The sequence below is a fragment of the Carcharodon carcharias genome, chromosome 38, assembly GCF_017639515.1.
Source record: "Carcharodon carcharias isolate sCarCar2 chromosome 38, sCarCar2.pri, whole genome shotgun sequence".
NCBI lineage: Eukaryota > Metazoa > Chordata > Chondrichthyes > Lamniformes > Lamnidae > Carcharodon > Carcharodon carcharias.
This window is the reverse complement of record NC_054504.1, coordinates 2,739,633-2,757,132: the sequence shown is the minus strand read 5'-3', so window position 1 is coordinate 2,757,132 and position 17,500 is coordinate 2,739,633. Positions and strand designations below refer to the sequence as shown.

Genomic DNA, 17,500 nt, shown 5'->3' with positions numbered 1-17,500 from the left:
GATAGAGAGACAGGGAGAAAGAGAGAGAGAGAGAGAGATGGGAGGAGGGATAGAGAGAGTGACAGAGAGGGAGAGAGAGACAGAGAGGGAGAGAGAGACAGGGAGAGAGAGAGAGAGAGAGAGATGGGAGGAGGGATAGAGAGAGTGACAGAGAGGGAGAGAGAGACAGGGAGAAAGAGAGAGAGAGAGAGAGATGGGAGGAGGGATAGAGAGAGTGACAGAGAGGGAGAGAGAGACAGAGAGAGAGAGATGGGAGGAGGGATAGAGAGAGTGACAGAGAGGGAGAGAGAGACAGAGAGAGAGAGAGAGAGATGGGAGGAGGGATAGAGAGAGTGACAGAGAGGGAGAGAGAGACAGAGAGAGAGAGAGAGAGATGGGAGGAGGGATAGAGAGAGTGACAGAGAGGGAGAGAGAGACAGAGAGGGAGAGAGAGACAGGGAGAGAGAGAGAGAGAGAGATGGGAGGAGGGATAGAGAGAGTACATCAGATTCCAAAACACTGAATTCACAGCATCACAGTCCTGGAGGATGCCAGACAGCTGACTGTTCCTGTGTGGGATCCCTGACAGAGCTGCCCCCCTCTCTCCTGTACTCCCCTTCCCCACAAACAGCCCAAACAGCCCTCCACGTCTCAAGCAGCCGTCCCAGTCCTTCCCGACGGGAGTGAGGGAGTTTGGGTACGTGATTCTGACGCAGTGCCCTTTTCCTAGACTGTGTCTCGGACCCCCTGGTTAAAGACCCTCCCTCCGCCGGGGAAGAGCTTTCCACATCCCAAGCCCGGCGCCACAGCCCCCGGCCGACCAGCCCGATCGATGCTGGTCATCTCACCGATGTTAGTGATGGCACCGAGGGTGGGAGCCGTTCACTAACCCTCTGAAGGTACGGCGCTCCCTCAGCACTGACCCTCCGACAGTGCGGCACTCCCTCAGCACTGACCCTCCGACAGTGCGGCTCTCCCTCAGCACTGACCCTCCCACAGTGCGGCTCTCCCTCAGCACTGACCCTCCGACAGTGCGGCTCTCCCTCAGCACTGACCCTCTGACAGTGCGGCTCTCCCTCAGCACTGACCCTCCGACAGTGCGGCGCTCCAACAGCACTGACCCTCTGACAGTGCGGCTCTCCCTCAGCACTGACCCTCTGACAGTGCGGCTCTCCCTCGGGAATGACCCTCCGACAGTGCGGCTCTCCCTCAGTACTGACACTCTGACAGTGCAGCTCTCCCTCAGCACTGACCCTCCCACAGTGCGGCGCTCCCTCAGCGCTGACCCTCCGACAGTGCGGCGCTCCCTCAGCGCTGACCCTCCGACAGTGCGGCTCTCCCTCAGTACTGACCCTCTGACATTGCGGCTCTCGCTCAGCAATGACCCTCCGACAGTGCGGCTCTCCCTCAGCACTGACCCTCCGACAGTGCGGCTCTCCCTCAGCACTGACCCTCCGACAGTGCGGCGATCCCTCAGCACTGACCCTCCGACAGTGCAGTGCTCCCTCAGCACTGACCCTCCGACAGTGCGGCTCTCCCTCAGCACTGACCCTCCCACAGTGCGGCGCTCCCTCAGTACTGACCCTCCCACAGTGCGGCTCACCCTCAGCACTCACCCTCCGACAGCACGGCTCTCCCTCAGCGCTGACCCTCTGACAGTGCAGCGCTTCCTCAGTACTGACCCTCCGACAGTGCGGCGCTCCCTCAGCACTGACCGTCTGACAGTGCGGCTCTCCCTCAGCACTGACCCTCCGATAGTGCAGCTCTCCCTCAGCACTGACCCTCCCTCAGTGTTGACCATCCACCAGCCATAGTTGGTTCAATATAGAGCAAAGCTCCCTCTACACTGTCCCCATCAAACACTCCCAGGACAGGTACAGCACGGGGTTAGATACAGAGTAAATCTCCCTCTACACCGTCCCCATCAAACACTCCCAGGACAGGTACAGCACGGGGTTAGATACAGAGTAAATCTCCCTCTACACCGTCCCCATCAAACACTCCCAGGACAGGTACAGCACGGGGTTAGATACAGAGTAAATCTCCCTCTACACTGTCCCCATCAAACACTCCCAGGACAGGTACAGCACGGGGTTAGATACAGAGTAAATCTCCCTCTACACCGTCCCCATCAAACACTCCCAGGACAGGTACAGCACGGGGTTAGATACAGAGTAAAGCTCCGTCTACACTGTCCCCATCAAACACTCCCAGGACAGGTACAGCACGGGGTTAGATACAGAGTAAGGATCCCTCTACACCGTCCCCATCAAACACTCCCAGGACAGGTACAGCACGGGGTTAGATACAGAGTAAATCTCCCTCTACACCGTCCCCATGAAACACTCCCAGGACAGGTACAGCACGGGGTTAGATACAGAGTAAATCTCCCTCTACACCGTCCCCATCAAACACTCCCAGGACAGGTACAGCACGGGGTTAGATACAGAGTAAATCTCCCTCTACACTGTCCCCATCAAACACTCCCAGGACAGGTACAGCACGGGGTTAGATACAGAGTAAATCTCCCTCTACACCATCCCCATCAAACACTCCCAGGACAGGTACAGCACGGGGTTAGATACAGAGTAAATCTCCCTCTACACCGTCCCCATCAAACACTCCCAGGACAGGTACAGCACAGGGTTAGATACAGAGTAAATCTCCCTCTACACCGTCCCCATCAAACACTCCCAGGACAGGTACAGCATGGGGTTAGATACAGAGTAAATCTCCCTCTACACCGTCCCCATCAAACACTCCCAGGACAGGTACAGCACGGGGTTAGATACAGAGTAAATCTCCCTCTACACCGTCCCCATCAAACACTCCCAGGACAGGTACAGCACGGGTTAGATACAGAGTAAATCTCCCTCTACACCGTCCCCATCAAACACTCCCAGGACAGGTACAGCACGGGGTTAGATACAGAGTAAATCTCCCTCTACACCGTCCCCCATCAAACACTCCCAGGACAGGTACAGCACGGGGTTAGATACAGAGTAAATCTCCCTCTACACTGTCCCCATCAAACACTCCCAGGACAGGTACAGCACGAGGTTAGATACAGAGTAAATCTCCCTCTACACTGTCCCCATCAAACACTCCCAGGACAGGTACAGCACGGGGTTAGATACAGAGTAAATCTCCCTCTACACTGTCTCCATCAAACACTCCCAGGACAGGTACAGCACGGGGTTAGATACAGAGTAAATCTCCCTCTACACTGTCCCCATCAAACACTCCCAGGACAGGTACAGCACGGGGTTAGATAGAGAGTAAATCTCCCTCTACACTGTCCCCATCAAACACTCCCAGGACAGGTACAGCACGGGGTTAGATACAGAGTAAATCTCCCTCTACACCGTCCCCATCAAACACTCCCAGGACAGGTACAGCACAGGGTTAGATACAGAGTAAATCTCCCTCTACACCGTCCCCATCAAACACTCCCAGGACAGGTACAGCACGGGGTTAGATACAGAGTAAATCTCCCTCTACACCGTCCCCCATCAAACACTCCCAGGACAGGTACAGCACGGGGTTAGATACAGAGTAAATCTCCCTCTACACCGTCCCCATCAAACACTCCCAGGACAGGTACAGCACGGGGTTAGATACAGAGTAAATCTCCCTCTACACTGTCCCCATCAAACACTCCCAGGACAGGTACAGCACGGGGTTAGATACAGAGTAAGGCCCCGATTAACCTGAGTTACCCCCCCCACCCCCCGACACCCCACCCCACCCCCGGGGGCCTCCCCCTTTTTGCGTCTCACCTGCTACCTCCACGATGTCACCGGGGACAATCTCCCGAGCCTTGATCCGCTGGACCAGCTTCTTGTCCGTCCGGTACACCTTCCCCATCTCGGGCTCATACTCCTTCAGGGCCTCAATGGCATCTTCGGCGTTGCGCTCCTGCGGCACAGAAAGATCCCGCACAGCCGTGAGACGCAGAACGGTTGGGTTGGGTTGGGGGGGAGGTGGGTGGTGGTGGTGGTGGTTGGGGAGGGGGAGTCTCGCTCCGACTGTCCGGGGCGTTGGGTGAAACCGCCCCTTGGGGCGCTGCGGACGGTTCCGGTCCCCTTTACTTAAGGAGGGGACAGACTCGCGCTGGAGGCCGTTCAGAGAAGCTTTCTCACTCGGCCGATTCCTGGGATGAAGAAGGTCGGCGGTGGGTGGGGGCGGGGGGGTTTGTCTGCTGAGCAGGTTGGGCCCTGTTACCCGTTGGGAGTTCAGACGAACGAGAGGCGATCTTATCGAGACGGATTAGATTCGGAGGGGGGGGGGTGGTGGGTGTCGGGGGCCGTGGGGGTGCTCGCTGGGAAGATATCTCCCCCACGTTGTTGGGGGGGGAGGAGTGGGAGGGAATCTACAACGAGGAGGGTGGAGGGAGGGGGAGGTGGGGGGGGCACAGTTTCAGAACGAGGGGATCTCCCCGTTGAAGACGAAGAGGAGGAGGAATTTCTTCTCCCCAAGAGGGTGGTCCGTCTCCCCAGGGAAGCGGAGTTGAGGCCACACGAGCGGGTCAGTTGACTGGTTGGGGGGTGGTGGTGGGGGGGGTACGGAAGCGGCCCTAGAAAAGCAGCAGAGCCTGGCTGTCGGGTTTGGGTCTTACCTGCCACACGCCCACCACTGCGTTGGCGATGAGGATCAGCAGGATGACAAAAGGCTCCACGAAGGCTGTGATCGTCTCCTCCCCTTCCTCAAACCAAGCCAGCACCTGAAGTGGGGGGTGGGGGGGGAGACAAAAGAGTCGCAGCGGTCAGCGAGTGACCCCTTCACGGATACAACCGGGTGGCTGGACAACAGCGGGCTCCAGGGACATCCTGACCCTGCCAGGCCTTGGAAAGACCCGCGCGATACATCGCCCCCACACCCACCTCCCCCTCGACCCCTGACCCTCCCACAGCGCGGCTCTCCCTCAGCACTGACCCTCCGACAGTGCGGCTCTCCCTCAGCACTGACCCTCCCACAGTGCGGCGCTCCCTCAGCACTGACCCTCCCACAGTGCGGCTCTCCCTCAGCACTGACCCTCCGACAGTGCGGCTCTCCCTCAGCACTGACCCTCCGACAGTGCGGCTCTCCCTCAGCACTGACCCTCCGACAGTGCGGCGCTCCCTCAGCACTGACCCTCCGACAGTGCGGCTCTCCCTCAGCACTGACCCTCCCACAGTGCGGCGCTCCCTCAGCACTGACCCTCCCACAGTGCGGCGCTCCCTCAGCACTGACCCTCCCACAGTGCGGCTCTCCCTCAGCACTGACCCTCCGACAGTGCGGCGCTCCCTCAGCACTGACCCTCCGACAGTGCGGCTCTCCCTCAGCACTGACCCTCCGACAGTGCGGCTCTCCCTCAGCACTGACCCTCCCACAGTGCGGCTCTCCCTCAGCACTGACCCTCCCACAGTGCGGCACTCCCTCAGCACTGACCCTCCCACAGTGCGGCTCTCCCTCAGCACTGACCCTCCGACAGTGCGGCTCTCCCTCAGCACTGACCCTCCGACAGTGCGGCGCTCCCTCAGCACTGACCCTCCGACAGTGCGGCTCTCCCTCAGCACTGACCCTCCGACAGTGCGGCTCTCCCTCAGCACTGACCCTCCGACAGTGCGGCTCTCCCTCAGCACTAACACTCCCACAGTGCGGCTCTCCCTCAGTACTGACCCTCCGACAGCGCGGCTCTCCCTCAGCGCTGACCCTCCGACCGTGCGGCTCTCCCTCAGTACTGACCCTCCGACAGTGCGGCGCTCCCTCAGCACTGACCCTCCGACAGTGCGGCGCTCCCTCAGCACTGACCCTCCGACAGTGCGGCTCCCCCTCAGCACTGACCCTCCGACAGTGCGGCGCTCCCTCAGCACTGACCCTCCGACAGTGCGGCTCTCCCTCAGCACTGACCCTCCGACAGTGCGGCTCTCCCTCAGTACTGACCCTCCGACAGTGCGGCGCTCCCTCAGCACTGACCCTCCCACAGTGCGGGTCTCCCTCAGCACTGACCCTCCGACAGTGCGGCGCTCCCTCAGCACTGACCCTCCGACAGTGCGGCTCTCCCTCAGCACTGACCCTCCGACAGTGCGGCTCTCCCTCAGCACTGACCCTTGGACAATGTTGCACTCCCTCAGCACTGACCCTCCGACAGCGCGGCTCTCCCTCAGCACTGACCCTCCCACAGTGCGGCTCTCCCTCAGCACTGACCTTCCGACAGTGCGGCGCTCCCTCAGCGCTGACCCTCCCACAGTGCGGCTCTCCCTCAGCACTGACCCTCCGACAGTGCGGCGCTCCCTCAGCACTGACCCTCCCACAGTGCGGCTCTCCCTCAGCGCTGACCCTCCAACAGCGCGGCTCTCCCTCAGCACTGACCCTCCGACAGTGCGGCGCTCCCTCAGCGCTGACCCTCCCACAGTGCGGCTCTCCCTCAGCACTGACCCTCCGACAGTGCGGCGCTCCCTCAGCGCTGACCCTCCCACAATGCGGCTCTCCCTCAGCGCTGACCCTCCGACAGTGCGGCGCTCCCTCAGCGCTGACCCTCCCACAGTGCGGCGCTCCCTCAGCACTGACCCTCCGACAGTGCGGTGCTCCCTCAGCACTGACCCTCCGACAGTGCGGCGCTCCCTCAGCACTGACCCTCCGACAGTGCGGCGCTCCCTCAGCACTGACCCTCCGACAGTGCGGCGCTCACTCAGCACTGACCCTCCGACAGTGCGGCGCTCCCTCAGCACTGACCCGCCGACAGTGCGGCTCTCCCTCAGCGCTGACCCTCCGACAGTGCGGCTCTCCCTCGCTACTGACCCTCCGACAGTGCGGCGCTCCCTCAGCACTGACCCTCCGACAGTGCGGCACTCCCTCAGCACTGACCCTCCCACAGTGCGGCTCTCCCTCAGTACAGGAATGGAAACAGACCCCAGTTCTCAGGGGTTTATTTGGGGCTTGAACCCACTGTGTTCACAGGTTGGTGTGGAAATGGTTAAAATATCCTTCAAAGTGACCTTTGGAAAGAGGAATGTGCACTTCACCGCTGACGGGATAAAGTTACCAACACCAAGACTTAATTACCTAATCTCAGCATCTCACATGTCCTGCAACTGCACTCAAGGAGAGGTGGTGGTGTGGGGGAGTCTGGCCGGGGAGGGTGTTCACAGCCATCTGTCGAAACGCAAATCTCTGCCTCTTCCTGAACTTCTTGAAGACTATACAGAGTGAGTGATGCAGTGAGGGAGCGGACAAGGCCACAGAATGAGAAAGATAGTAGCAACCGAGGGCAGGTACAGCACGGGGTTAGATACAGAGTAAAGCACCCTCTACACTGTCCCCATCAAACACTCCCAGGACAGGTACAGCACAGGGTTAGATACAGAGTAAATCTCCCTCTACACTGTCCCCATCAAACACTCCCAGGACAGGTACAGCACGGGGTTAGATACAGAGTAAATCTCCCTCTACACTATCCCCATCAAACACTCCCAGGACAGGTACAGCAGGAGTTAGCTACAGGGCACTGTCAGAGGGTCAATTCGAAGGGAACACCGCACTTTCGCTAGGCGAATGCTGAGCGAGTATCTCTGTAACCTCCTCCAGCCCCTACACCCCCTCCCTTTCTCTGTAACCTCCTCCAGCCCCTACAACCCTCTCTATCTCTGTCACCTCCTACAACCCTCCGAGATCACTGCGCTCCTCCAGTTCCAGCCTCTCGAGCATCCCCCGATTCCCATCGCTCCACCATTGGCGGCCGGGCCTTCAGCTGCCTGGGGAGGGCTCTAAGCTCTGGAATTCTCTCCCTGAACCCTCTCCGTCTCACTCTCTCTCTCTCTCTCTCTCTCTCTCTCCTCCTCCTTTAAGAGCTCCTTAAAACCGACCTCTCTGACTGAGGTTTTGGTCCCCTCTCCGCTCGTATCTCCTTTTATGTTTCAAGGTTGTGTTTTCTCTCGCTGACGCACCTATTGCCAGCGTGAGTGTGGTTTGCTACAGCAGTAGGCTACATATAAATGCAGATTCCAGTCCGAGGTATCAGGTGAATTGGCGTTAGAGAGCAGAAGTTAAGTTAGCCACAGATTCGAACCATTGTTCAACTGGAGCTGAACGTCGGGTAGAGGTATTGGCAGCAGAGCGTCCCCAGGTAGCCCGGAGGTGTAATGACACCCCGTGACGTGTTTACATGGGCCTGTCATTGTGCGTGCATCTTAGGCACTGTTCATGTGATGGTGGAAAGATTTCAGGCAAACCGATGTTGGGAGGGAAGTTTAGGAATCCATGATTCTGCCTCTCCCTCTCTCTCCATCCCCATCTCGCTGTCTCTCTCTGCCCCACTGTCTCACCATCTCTCTTGCTCCCTCTCTCTCTCTCTGTTTGTTCCCGTGTGTCTGTCTCACCCTCTGTCCATCTCTTTCTTGGTCCCCTCTAACGCTCTCGCTCTCTCTCCATCTCTCGGTGACATTCTATCTCCCTTTCCCTGTCTCTCTCTCTCTCTCTCTCTCTCTCCCCACCCCAAATCGCTGTCTATCCCTCTCTCTGTGTGTGTGTCTCTCTCTCTCTCTCTCTGCCTCTCACTATCTTAGTCTCCCTCTGTCACTGGCTTTCTATCTTTCACACCCCATCTGTTTACCTCTCTCTCTCTCTCCCTCTCTGTCTGTCTCTCTGCCTCTCTCTATCACCCTGTCTCATCCTCTCTCAGTCCCTCTCCATCTCTCCCTCTGTTGCTCACTCTTTCCCCCTGCCTCTATTTCTGTCTGGTTTTCTCTCTGTGTCTCTGCCTCATCCCCTCTCTCTCTTTCTGACTCTCTCTGTCTCAGCCTCTCATTCTCTCTCTGTATCTCTCTCTCTCTCTCCACCTCTCTCTTTAAGTCTCTCTCTGTCTCATCCTTTTGCTCTCTCTCTCTGTGTCTCTGTCTCTCTCCCCCATATCTCTCTCTATGTCTCTCTGTCACTGTGTCTCTCTGTCTCTGTCTCTCTCTCTCTCTTTCTCTCTCGCTGTGTCCCTCTCTCTCTGTCTGTCTCTCTCTCTTTCTCCGTCTCACTTTCTCTCTATCTGTCTCTCTGTGTCTCTCTCTCTCTCACTTTGTCCCTCTTTCTCTGTCTCTGTCTCTCTCTCTCTCTGTCTCGCTCTCTCTCTCTCCCTCTCTGAGTCTCACTGTTTTGCTCTGTCTGTCTGTCTCTATCTCTTTCTGTCTCTGTCTCTGTGTGTGTGTGTGTGTGTCTCTCTCTCTGTCTCGCTCTCTCTCCCTCTCTGAGTCTCACTGTTTTTCTCTGTCTGTCTGTCTCTGTCTCTCTGTCTCTCTCTCTCTCTGTCTCTCTCTCTCTCTCTGTCTTGCTCTCTCTCTCTCCCTCTCTAAGTATCACTGTTTGTCTGTCTCTCTCTCTATCTCTTTCTGTCTCTGTCTCTCTCTCTCTCTGTGTCTCTCTCTCTATCCCGTGCTCTCTCTCTCCCTCTCTGAGTCTCACTGTTTCTCTCTGTCTGTCTGTCTCTGTCTCTTTCTGTATCTGTCTCTCTCTCTCTCTCCAACTCTCTCTCTCTCTCTGCCTCTCTTTGACTCTCTCTTTCTCTCTCTCTCGCTGTCTCGCTCTTTCTGTCTGTCAGTCTCTCCCTCTGGCTTGCTCTCCTTTCCTGTCCCCACCACACTCCCTCTGGCATCTGAAGATGCCAGCACCTGATTTAGCTGAAATGTCTAAGATGTAATCCTAACTGTATAAATTTGTTCTATTTGTGTTTACTCAAAAGACCCTGCTGTTGGATTCCACAAAAACACTGAATGACAGGAAGCAGGTGTCCTATTTATTCCAGCCTTCGCTCCCTCATCTGTTTAATCCAGCTTCTCCAGTTAAGTAGATCGAGAAAATTCACCTCAACCACTCCCCGTGGGAGCGAGTCCCGCATTCTCCCCATTCTCTGGGTAAAGACGTTTCTCCTGAATTCCCCGATTGGATTTATTAGTGACTGTCCGATATCGTTCTCATCTCTCCCACAAGTGGAAACATCTTCTCTACGTCTACACCATCGAACCCCTTTCATCATCTTAAAGATCTCAATCAGGTCACCCCCTCAGCATTCTCTCTAGAGAAAAGATCTCCAGCCTGTTCAGCCTTTCCTGATAGTTATAACCTCTCTGATCAGGTACCATCCTTGTGAATCCTTTTTACACCTTTTCCAATGCCTCTATATCCATTTTATAATGTGGAGACCGGAACTGTACACGGTGCTCCGAGTGTGGTCTAACCGAACCAGAACTGTACACGGTGCTCCGAGTGTGGTCTAACCGGACCAGAACTGTACACGGTGCTCCGAGCGTGGTCTAACCGGACCAGAACTGTACACGGTGCTCCGAGTGAGGTCTAACCAGTTCAGAACTGTACACAGTGCTCCGAGTGTGGTCTAACCGGACCAGAACTGTACACGGTGCTCCGAGTGTGGTCTAACCAGACCAGAACTGTACACGGTGCTCCGAGTGTGGTCTAACTGGACCAGAACTGTACACGGTGCTCCGAGTGTGGTCTAACCAGACCAGAACTGTGCACGGTGCTCCGAGTGTGGTCTAACCAGACCAGAACTGTACACGGTGCTCTGAGTGTGGTCTAACCAGACCAGAACTGTACACGGTGCTCCGAGCGTGGTCTAACCAGACCAGAACTGTACACGGTGCTCCGAGTGTAGCCTAACCAGTTAAGGACTGTACACATGAGAACATAAGGTATAGGAGCAGGAGTAGGCAATTCGGCCCCTCAAGCTTGCCCTGCCATTCATTAAGATCACGGCTGATCTGCCCCAGGCCTCAACTCCTCTTTCACGCCAGCTCCTCGTAGCCCAACAACCCTCCCGATATTTCAAAAATCTATCTACCTCCTCCTTAAGTACTTTCAGCGATCCAGCCTCCAGAACTCTCTGGGGTAGAGATTTCCACACATATCGCTAGCCTCTGAGAGATGAAATTCCTTCGCATCCCAGCTTTAATTGACCGTCCCCCTTATTCCGAAACCATGTCCCCTAGTTCGAGATTCCCCCACTGGTGGGAAACATCCTCTGAACACCTACCCTGTCAAGCCCCTTCAGAATCCTCTACGTTTCAATAAGATCACCCCACCCCCCCCCAATTCCTCTAAACTCCAATGAATAAAGGCCTGACCTCTTCAGCCGTTCTTGGTAAGTCAACCCCTTCATCCCAGGAATCAGACTGGTGAATCTCTTTAGAACTGCCCTCAATGTCAGTGTATCCTTTCTTAAAAACAGGGACCAAAACTGTCCACAGTTCTCCGGGTGCGGCCTGTACCGTTGCATCAAGACTTCCCCATTCTTAAACCCCAACCCCCTACGCTACAGGTGAAAAGTCCCATTCGAGTTCTTAATGACTTGTTGCACCTGCACGCTAACTTTTTGTGTTTCGTGCACAAGAACACCCAGATCCCTCTGTGCCGCTCTCTTGTGGAGTCTCTCTCCATTTAAATAGCAGTTTGCCTTTTGATTCTTCCTGTCAAAGTGCATGACCTCACGATTTTCTACATTAAACTCCACCTGCCAAGTTCTTGCCCACTCACGCAACCTATCTATATCCGCTTCCAGATTCTTCATGCCCTCATCACAACATGACCTCCCACCTATTTTTGCATCATCAGCAAGTTTGGATACATAACACCCTGCCCCCTCCTCCAAGTCTTATAATAGCTAGTAAATAATTGAGACCCCAGGACTGACCCTTGTGGCACTCCACTAGTTATGTCTTCCCAACCTGAAAAAGACCCCCTTAACCCCGACTCTCTGTCTTCTGTGTGTTTACCAATCCTCGATCCGTGCTAATACATTACCCCCCCACCCCCCCCACCCAATACCGTGAGCTCCTATCTTGTCCAATTAACCTTTCATGTGGCATCTTATCGAATACCTTCTGGAAATCCAAATACACCACATCTACCGGTTCCCCTTTATCAGCCCTGCTTGTTCTATCCTCAAAGAACTCTAGCAAATTTGTCAAATGTGATTTCCCTTTCACAAAACCATGTTGGCTCTGTTTGCTTGTGTTAAGCTTTTCGAAATATCCTGCTATTTCGTCCTTAGTGATGGACTCTAGCATTTTCCCAACGACAGATGTTAGGCTGACTGGCCTATAGTTTCCTGCCTTTTGTCTCTCTCCCTTCTTGAACAGGGGCGCCACATAATAGCGGTTTTCCAATCCTCTGGGACCCTCCCACAATCCGGTGAGTTCTGGAATATTTCGACCAATGTCCCCACTATCTCTGCAGCCACTTCCTTTAAAAAACCCTTGGATCCCGGTCACCAGGTCCACACGATTTGTTTGCCTTTGGTCCTATTCGTTTGTCAAATACTTGGTCCCTCGTGATAGAGACTGTTACAAGATCTTTCCTCCCATTAGCTCCTTGCTTATCTGATATCTTTGGGGTGTTTATCGGGTCCTCCACCATGAAGTCCGATGCAAAATATTGGTTTAAATTATCTGCCACTTCCCTGTTCCCCTTTATCAATTTTCCAGTCTCATCCTCCTGGCTCACTTTAGCTACTCTCCCTCTTTTTATATAGCTCTTGCTGCTTGTTTTTACGTTCCTTCCCAATTTACTTTCACAATCAATTTTCTCCCTCTTTGTTAGCTTTTTAGCCACCAGCTGATGGTTCCTACAACACTCCCAATCCTCTGGCCCACCATTGGTTCTCACCGCTTTGTATGCCTGAGTTTTTGATTGGAAGCTCTCCTGGACCACCTTTGCTAACCATGGGGTGGTTCATCCTTCTCTTCGAGTCCATTTTGACCGGGATACATTTCTGCTGAGCATTATGAAATATCTGCTTGAATGTCTCCCACTGCTCATCCCCATTTAGTCTATTTCCCCAGCTCGCTTTAGATAACTCTTTCCCCGTGCCTTTGTGATGGCCCTTATTTAAGTTGAGGGCACTGGTTTGAGACCCGAGTGGCTCACCCTCAAACTGAATTTGAAATTCCACCATGTTGTGATCGCACCTCCCTTCGAGGATCCTTAACTTTGATATTTCTTATTACTAGATCTAAAATAGCCTGTTCCTGGGTAGATTCTGCAACATATTACGTTAAGAAACAATCCCTGATGCACCGTACAAATTCATCTTCCATGTTACCCATGCCAGTCAACAACCAGATTAAAATCACACACGACAATTGTAGTGGCCTCCTTAGAGACCTCTATTACCTCCTGATTTATACTTTATCCTACAACTCTTCGGGGGCCTATAGATGACCCTCCCTCATGTCTTCTTTCCCTTGCTATTTCTTACTTCCACTCAAACTGATTCCACATCACGATCTATTGCGCCGATATCACTACTCACCACCTTCCTTTGTTAACAAAGCTACCCCACCTCCTTTTCATTTTTTGCCTATTTTTTTCCCCAGAACGTCGAATACCCTTGGATATTGAGTTCCCAGTCTTGGTCACCCTGTAATAGCTATCAAGTCATATTCACTTATTTCTATTTGTGCTGCACACTCATCCATCTTGTTACAAATGCTGCATGCATTCAGATAAAGAGCCCTAAGCTTTGACTTTTTAACCGTTATTACTCATTCTGGTTCTGGTTTCTGCTTATATTTTTCTGCCCCTTCCTGTCACGCCTTGATTATCGTTCACCTCTTCACTACCCCGCACCTCTGGTCTCTCCTCTCTTGCTGACTTTTTGAACTTCCCTTCAATTGAACCCTATCACTTCCCCACCACCCCCCCCACACCCCACTAATTAGTTTAAAGTCCCAGCTACGACCCGAGCTACACTATTCACCAGGACACTGGTCCCAGCGTGGTTCAAATGAAGCCTGCTCCAGTGGAACAGCTCTCTCCTTCCCCAGAACTAGCGCCGGTGCCCCACAAATCGGAACCCATTTCTCCCACGCCAGTCTCTGAGCTACGCGTTTACCCCTCTAATCTTACTTACCCTACGCCAATTTGCACGTGACTCAGGTAGTAACCAGGAGGTTATCGCCTTTGTGGTTCTGCATTGTAATTTAGCCCCGAGCTGCTCCCAGTCCCTCAGCGGAACCTCATTCCTAGTCCTGCGAATGCCGTTGGTACCTACGTGGACCACGACAACTGGATCCTTCTCCTCCCACTCCAAGTTCCTCTCCAGCCCAGAAGAGATGTCCTTAACCTTGGCACCAGGTAGGCAACATAGCCTTCGGGTCTCTCTGTCTTTGCTGCGGGCTGCGGAGCACAGTATCTATTCCAGTATTACCACTACAGTTCTCTTTTCTTCTCCCCCCCTTGTACCCACCTCACTCCCAGTCACACCCTCCCTGTCCCTGATCACGGTCCAAATTTGATGTCGACGATCTGAAGGGGCGTGACTGTCTCCTGAAGCAGGGTGTCCGGGTAACTCTCCCCCCACCCTCCGCCAACCCCACCGCCACCCACCCCCCAACCCCCCCCACCCCCTCCCATGACGTGTCTCAGTGTCCTGAGGTCGGACCCCAGCTCTTCCAACTCTCAGCCGAAGGTTGCTGCAGATGTGGCCACTGTAGGTCGCGCAAGCACCCGCTAGACACCCACGTGCAACAGCTGCAACACATCACCTGCACAGTCATCTCTATTCTATTTCATTGATTAATATGGAAGTCAAATGATTTAAAAGTGAATTGCTTCACTGCACTCTTCGACTGGATTGACATCTCCTGCTTTAAACCAGTTGGCCAATCAAAACAGACACGGAAGAGACACCCCTCAATCATTAACTTGTTTTAATTTCATGTCACACACAGTGACAGGTGGAAATAGGTCCTCCTCTCTCACTCTCCTCTAGGTGCTGCTGATTACCAGGCCCAGGATGCTCCTGTCGCACCCTTCTCAGAGTACTCTGTGACCAGAACTGTACACGGTGCTCCGAGTGTGGTCTAACCAGACCAGAACTGTACACGGTGCTCTGTGTGTAATCTAACCAGACCAGAGCTCTACACAGTGCTCTGAGTGTGGTCTAACCGGACCAGAACTGTATGCGGTGCTCCGAGTGTAGTCTAACCAGACCAGAACTGTATACGGTGCTCCGGGTGTGGTCTAACCAGACCAGAACTGTACACGGTGCTCTGTGTGTAATCTAACCAGACCAGAACTCTACACAGTGCTCCGAGTGTGGTCTAACCGGACCAGAACTGTACACGGTGCTCCGAGTGTGGTCTAACCAGACCAGAACTGTACACGGTGCTCCGAGTGTGGTCTAACCGGACCAGAACTGTACACGGTGCTCCGGGTGTGGTCTAACCAGACCAGAACTGTACACGGTGCTCCGGGTGTGGTCTAACCAGACCAGAACTGTACACGGTGCACCGAGCGTGGACTAACTTAGGCCTGGCCGGCACAATGCTTGGTTGGTAAAATACTATTTCTTTATCCTGGTCATTGTGACTGTCTCAGGCTGCGAACCAACTGACACTATTCTGAACCAATAACACCCCCAATGAACTTCTCAGGAGCCACCATCAGACAGGTTTTGACATTGAGCCCGAGTGAATTAGTGAAAGGGAGAAAGTGAAAGAGTGAGAGAGACCGAGAAAGAGACAGAGAGAGAGAGAGAGAGAGGGGGAGAGGTTCAGGGAGGGAATTCCAGAGCTTAGGGCCCTCCCCTCAGGCAGCTGAAGGCCCGGTCGCCAATGTCGGAGCGATGGGAATCGGGGGATGCTCGAGAGGCCGGAATTCGAGGACACCAGAGATCTCGGAGGTTTGTAGGAGGTTCCAGAGATAGGGAGGTTTACAGGGGCTGGAGGAGGTTACAGAGATAGAGAGGGTTGTAGGGGCTGGAGGAAGTTACAGAGATAGGGAGGGGTGTAGGGGCTGGAGGAGGTTACAGAGATAGGGAGGGTTTTGGGGTTGGAAGAGGTTACAGAGATAGGGAGGGTTGTAGGGGCTGGAGGAGGTTACAGAGATAGGGAGGGGTGTAGGGGGCTGGAGGAGGTTACAGAGATAGGGAGGGGTATAGGGGGCTGGAGGAGGTTGCAGAGATAGGGAGGGGTGTAGGGGCTGGAGGAGGTTACAGAGATAGGGAGGGGTGTAGGGGGCTGGAGGAGGTTACAGAGATAGGGAGGGGTGTAGGGGACTGGAGGAGGTTACAGAGATAGGGAGGATTGTAGTGGCTGGAGGAGGTTACAGAGATGGGGAGGGGTGTAGGGAGCTGGAGGAGGTTACAGAGATAGGGAAGGGGTGTAGGGGGTCTGGAGGAGGTTACAGAGAGACACAGAAGTAGGGTCGTGTATTGATTTGAATACCGGACGGTGAGATGAGAATCTTACAATCAAGGGGTGGCCAGGCTGAGGGTCAGGGAACAGAGAGACGAGGGGGGGTGATGGGGGAATGGGATACGAGAGTTTTTGTGTGGGTGTTGGGAAGCCAAGCGATACTTACAAAGGAGATGCAAGCTGCCAGCAATAAAATTCGGACAAGGAGATCCTCAAACTGCTCAGCTACCAGTTGCCAAAGTGTTTTGCCTGAAAGGTAGATGGAATCAGATTGCATTAGCGGAGAAATCACTAAGAACCCCATTAACTGTAACAACTACTCCAGGACAGGAGGTTACAGAGATAGGGAGGGGTGTAGGGGGCTGGAGGAGGTTACAGAGATAGGGAGGGGTGTAGGGGCTGGAGGAGGTTACAGAGATAGGGTTGTAGGGGCTGGAGGAGATTACAGAGATAGGGAGATGTGTAGGGGTGGAGGAGGTTACAGAGATAGGGAGATGTGTAGGGGCTGGAGCAGGTTACAGAGATAGGGAGGGGTGTAGGGGCTGGAGGAGGTTACAGAGATAGGGAGGGGTTTAGGGGCTGGAGGAGGTTACAGAGATAGGGAGGGGTGTAGGGGCTGGAGGAGGTTACAGAGATAGGGAGGGTTGTAGGGGGCTGGAGGAGGTTACAGAGATAGGGAGGGGTGTAGGGGCTGGAGGAGGTTACAGAGATAGGGAGGGGTGTAGGGGCTGGAGGAGGTTACAGAGATAGGGAGTGGTGTAGGGTCTGGAGGAGGTTACAGAGATAGGGAGGGGTGTAGGGGCTGGAGGAGGTTACAGAGATAGGGAGGGGTGTAGGGGCTGGAGGAGGTTACAGAGATAGGGAGGGGTGTAGGGGCTGGAGGAGGTTACAGAGATAGGGAGGGGTGTAGGGGCTGGAGGAGGTTACAGAGATAGGGAGGGGTGTAGGGTCTGGAGGAGGTTACAGAGATAGGGAGGGGTGTAGGGGGCTGGAGGAGGTTACAGAGACAGGGAGGGTTGAAGGGGCTGGAGGAGGTTACAGAGATAGGGAGGGGTGTAGGGGCTGGAGGAGGGAATGATTCACCAGAATCGGTACCATGGTCAGGAAGCACTGTTCACATGCAGAGGCTGCAGGAGCTGGGATCATTCCCCTCACAGTGTCGGAGGGTCAGTGATGAGGGAGCGCCGCACTGTCCGAGGGTCAGTGCTGAGTGAGCGCCGCACTGTCCGAGGGTCTCTTGTGCAGCCTCCCTCAGCATTGATCCCCCCAACAGTGCGGCTCTCATATTGTTTAACAAAGCATTCGCTCTCCTGGGCTTTATTCATAGGGGCGTAGGGTACAAG

At 54.5% G+C, this 17,500-nt stretch overlaps 1 protein-coding gene across 1 annotated transcript in view; it reads right to left on the bottom strand.

Annotated features, from left to right (window-relative positions):
- The window catches only part of LOC121273049 (sarcoplasmic/endoplasmic reticulum calcium ATPase 1), a 73,067-nt gene that overhangs the window by 51,463 nt on the left and 4,104 nt on the right, over window positions 1–17,500 (bottom strand). The window contains exons 3-5 of the mRNA XM_041180000.1: window positions 16,324–16,406; window positions 4,598–4,702; window positions 3,759–3,897 (exon numbers count right to left, since the gene is read on the bottom strand). Of these exons, the coding sequence (XP_041035934.1) occupies window positions 3,759–3,897; window positions 4,598–4,702; window positions 16,324–16,406 (327 nt within the window). The remainder of the gene's footprint in view (window positions 1–3,758; window positions 3,898–4,597; window positions 4,703–16,323; window positions 16,407–17,500) is intronic.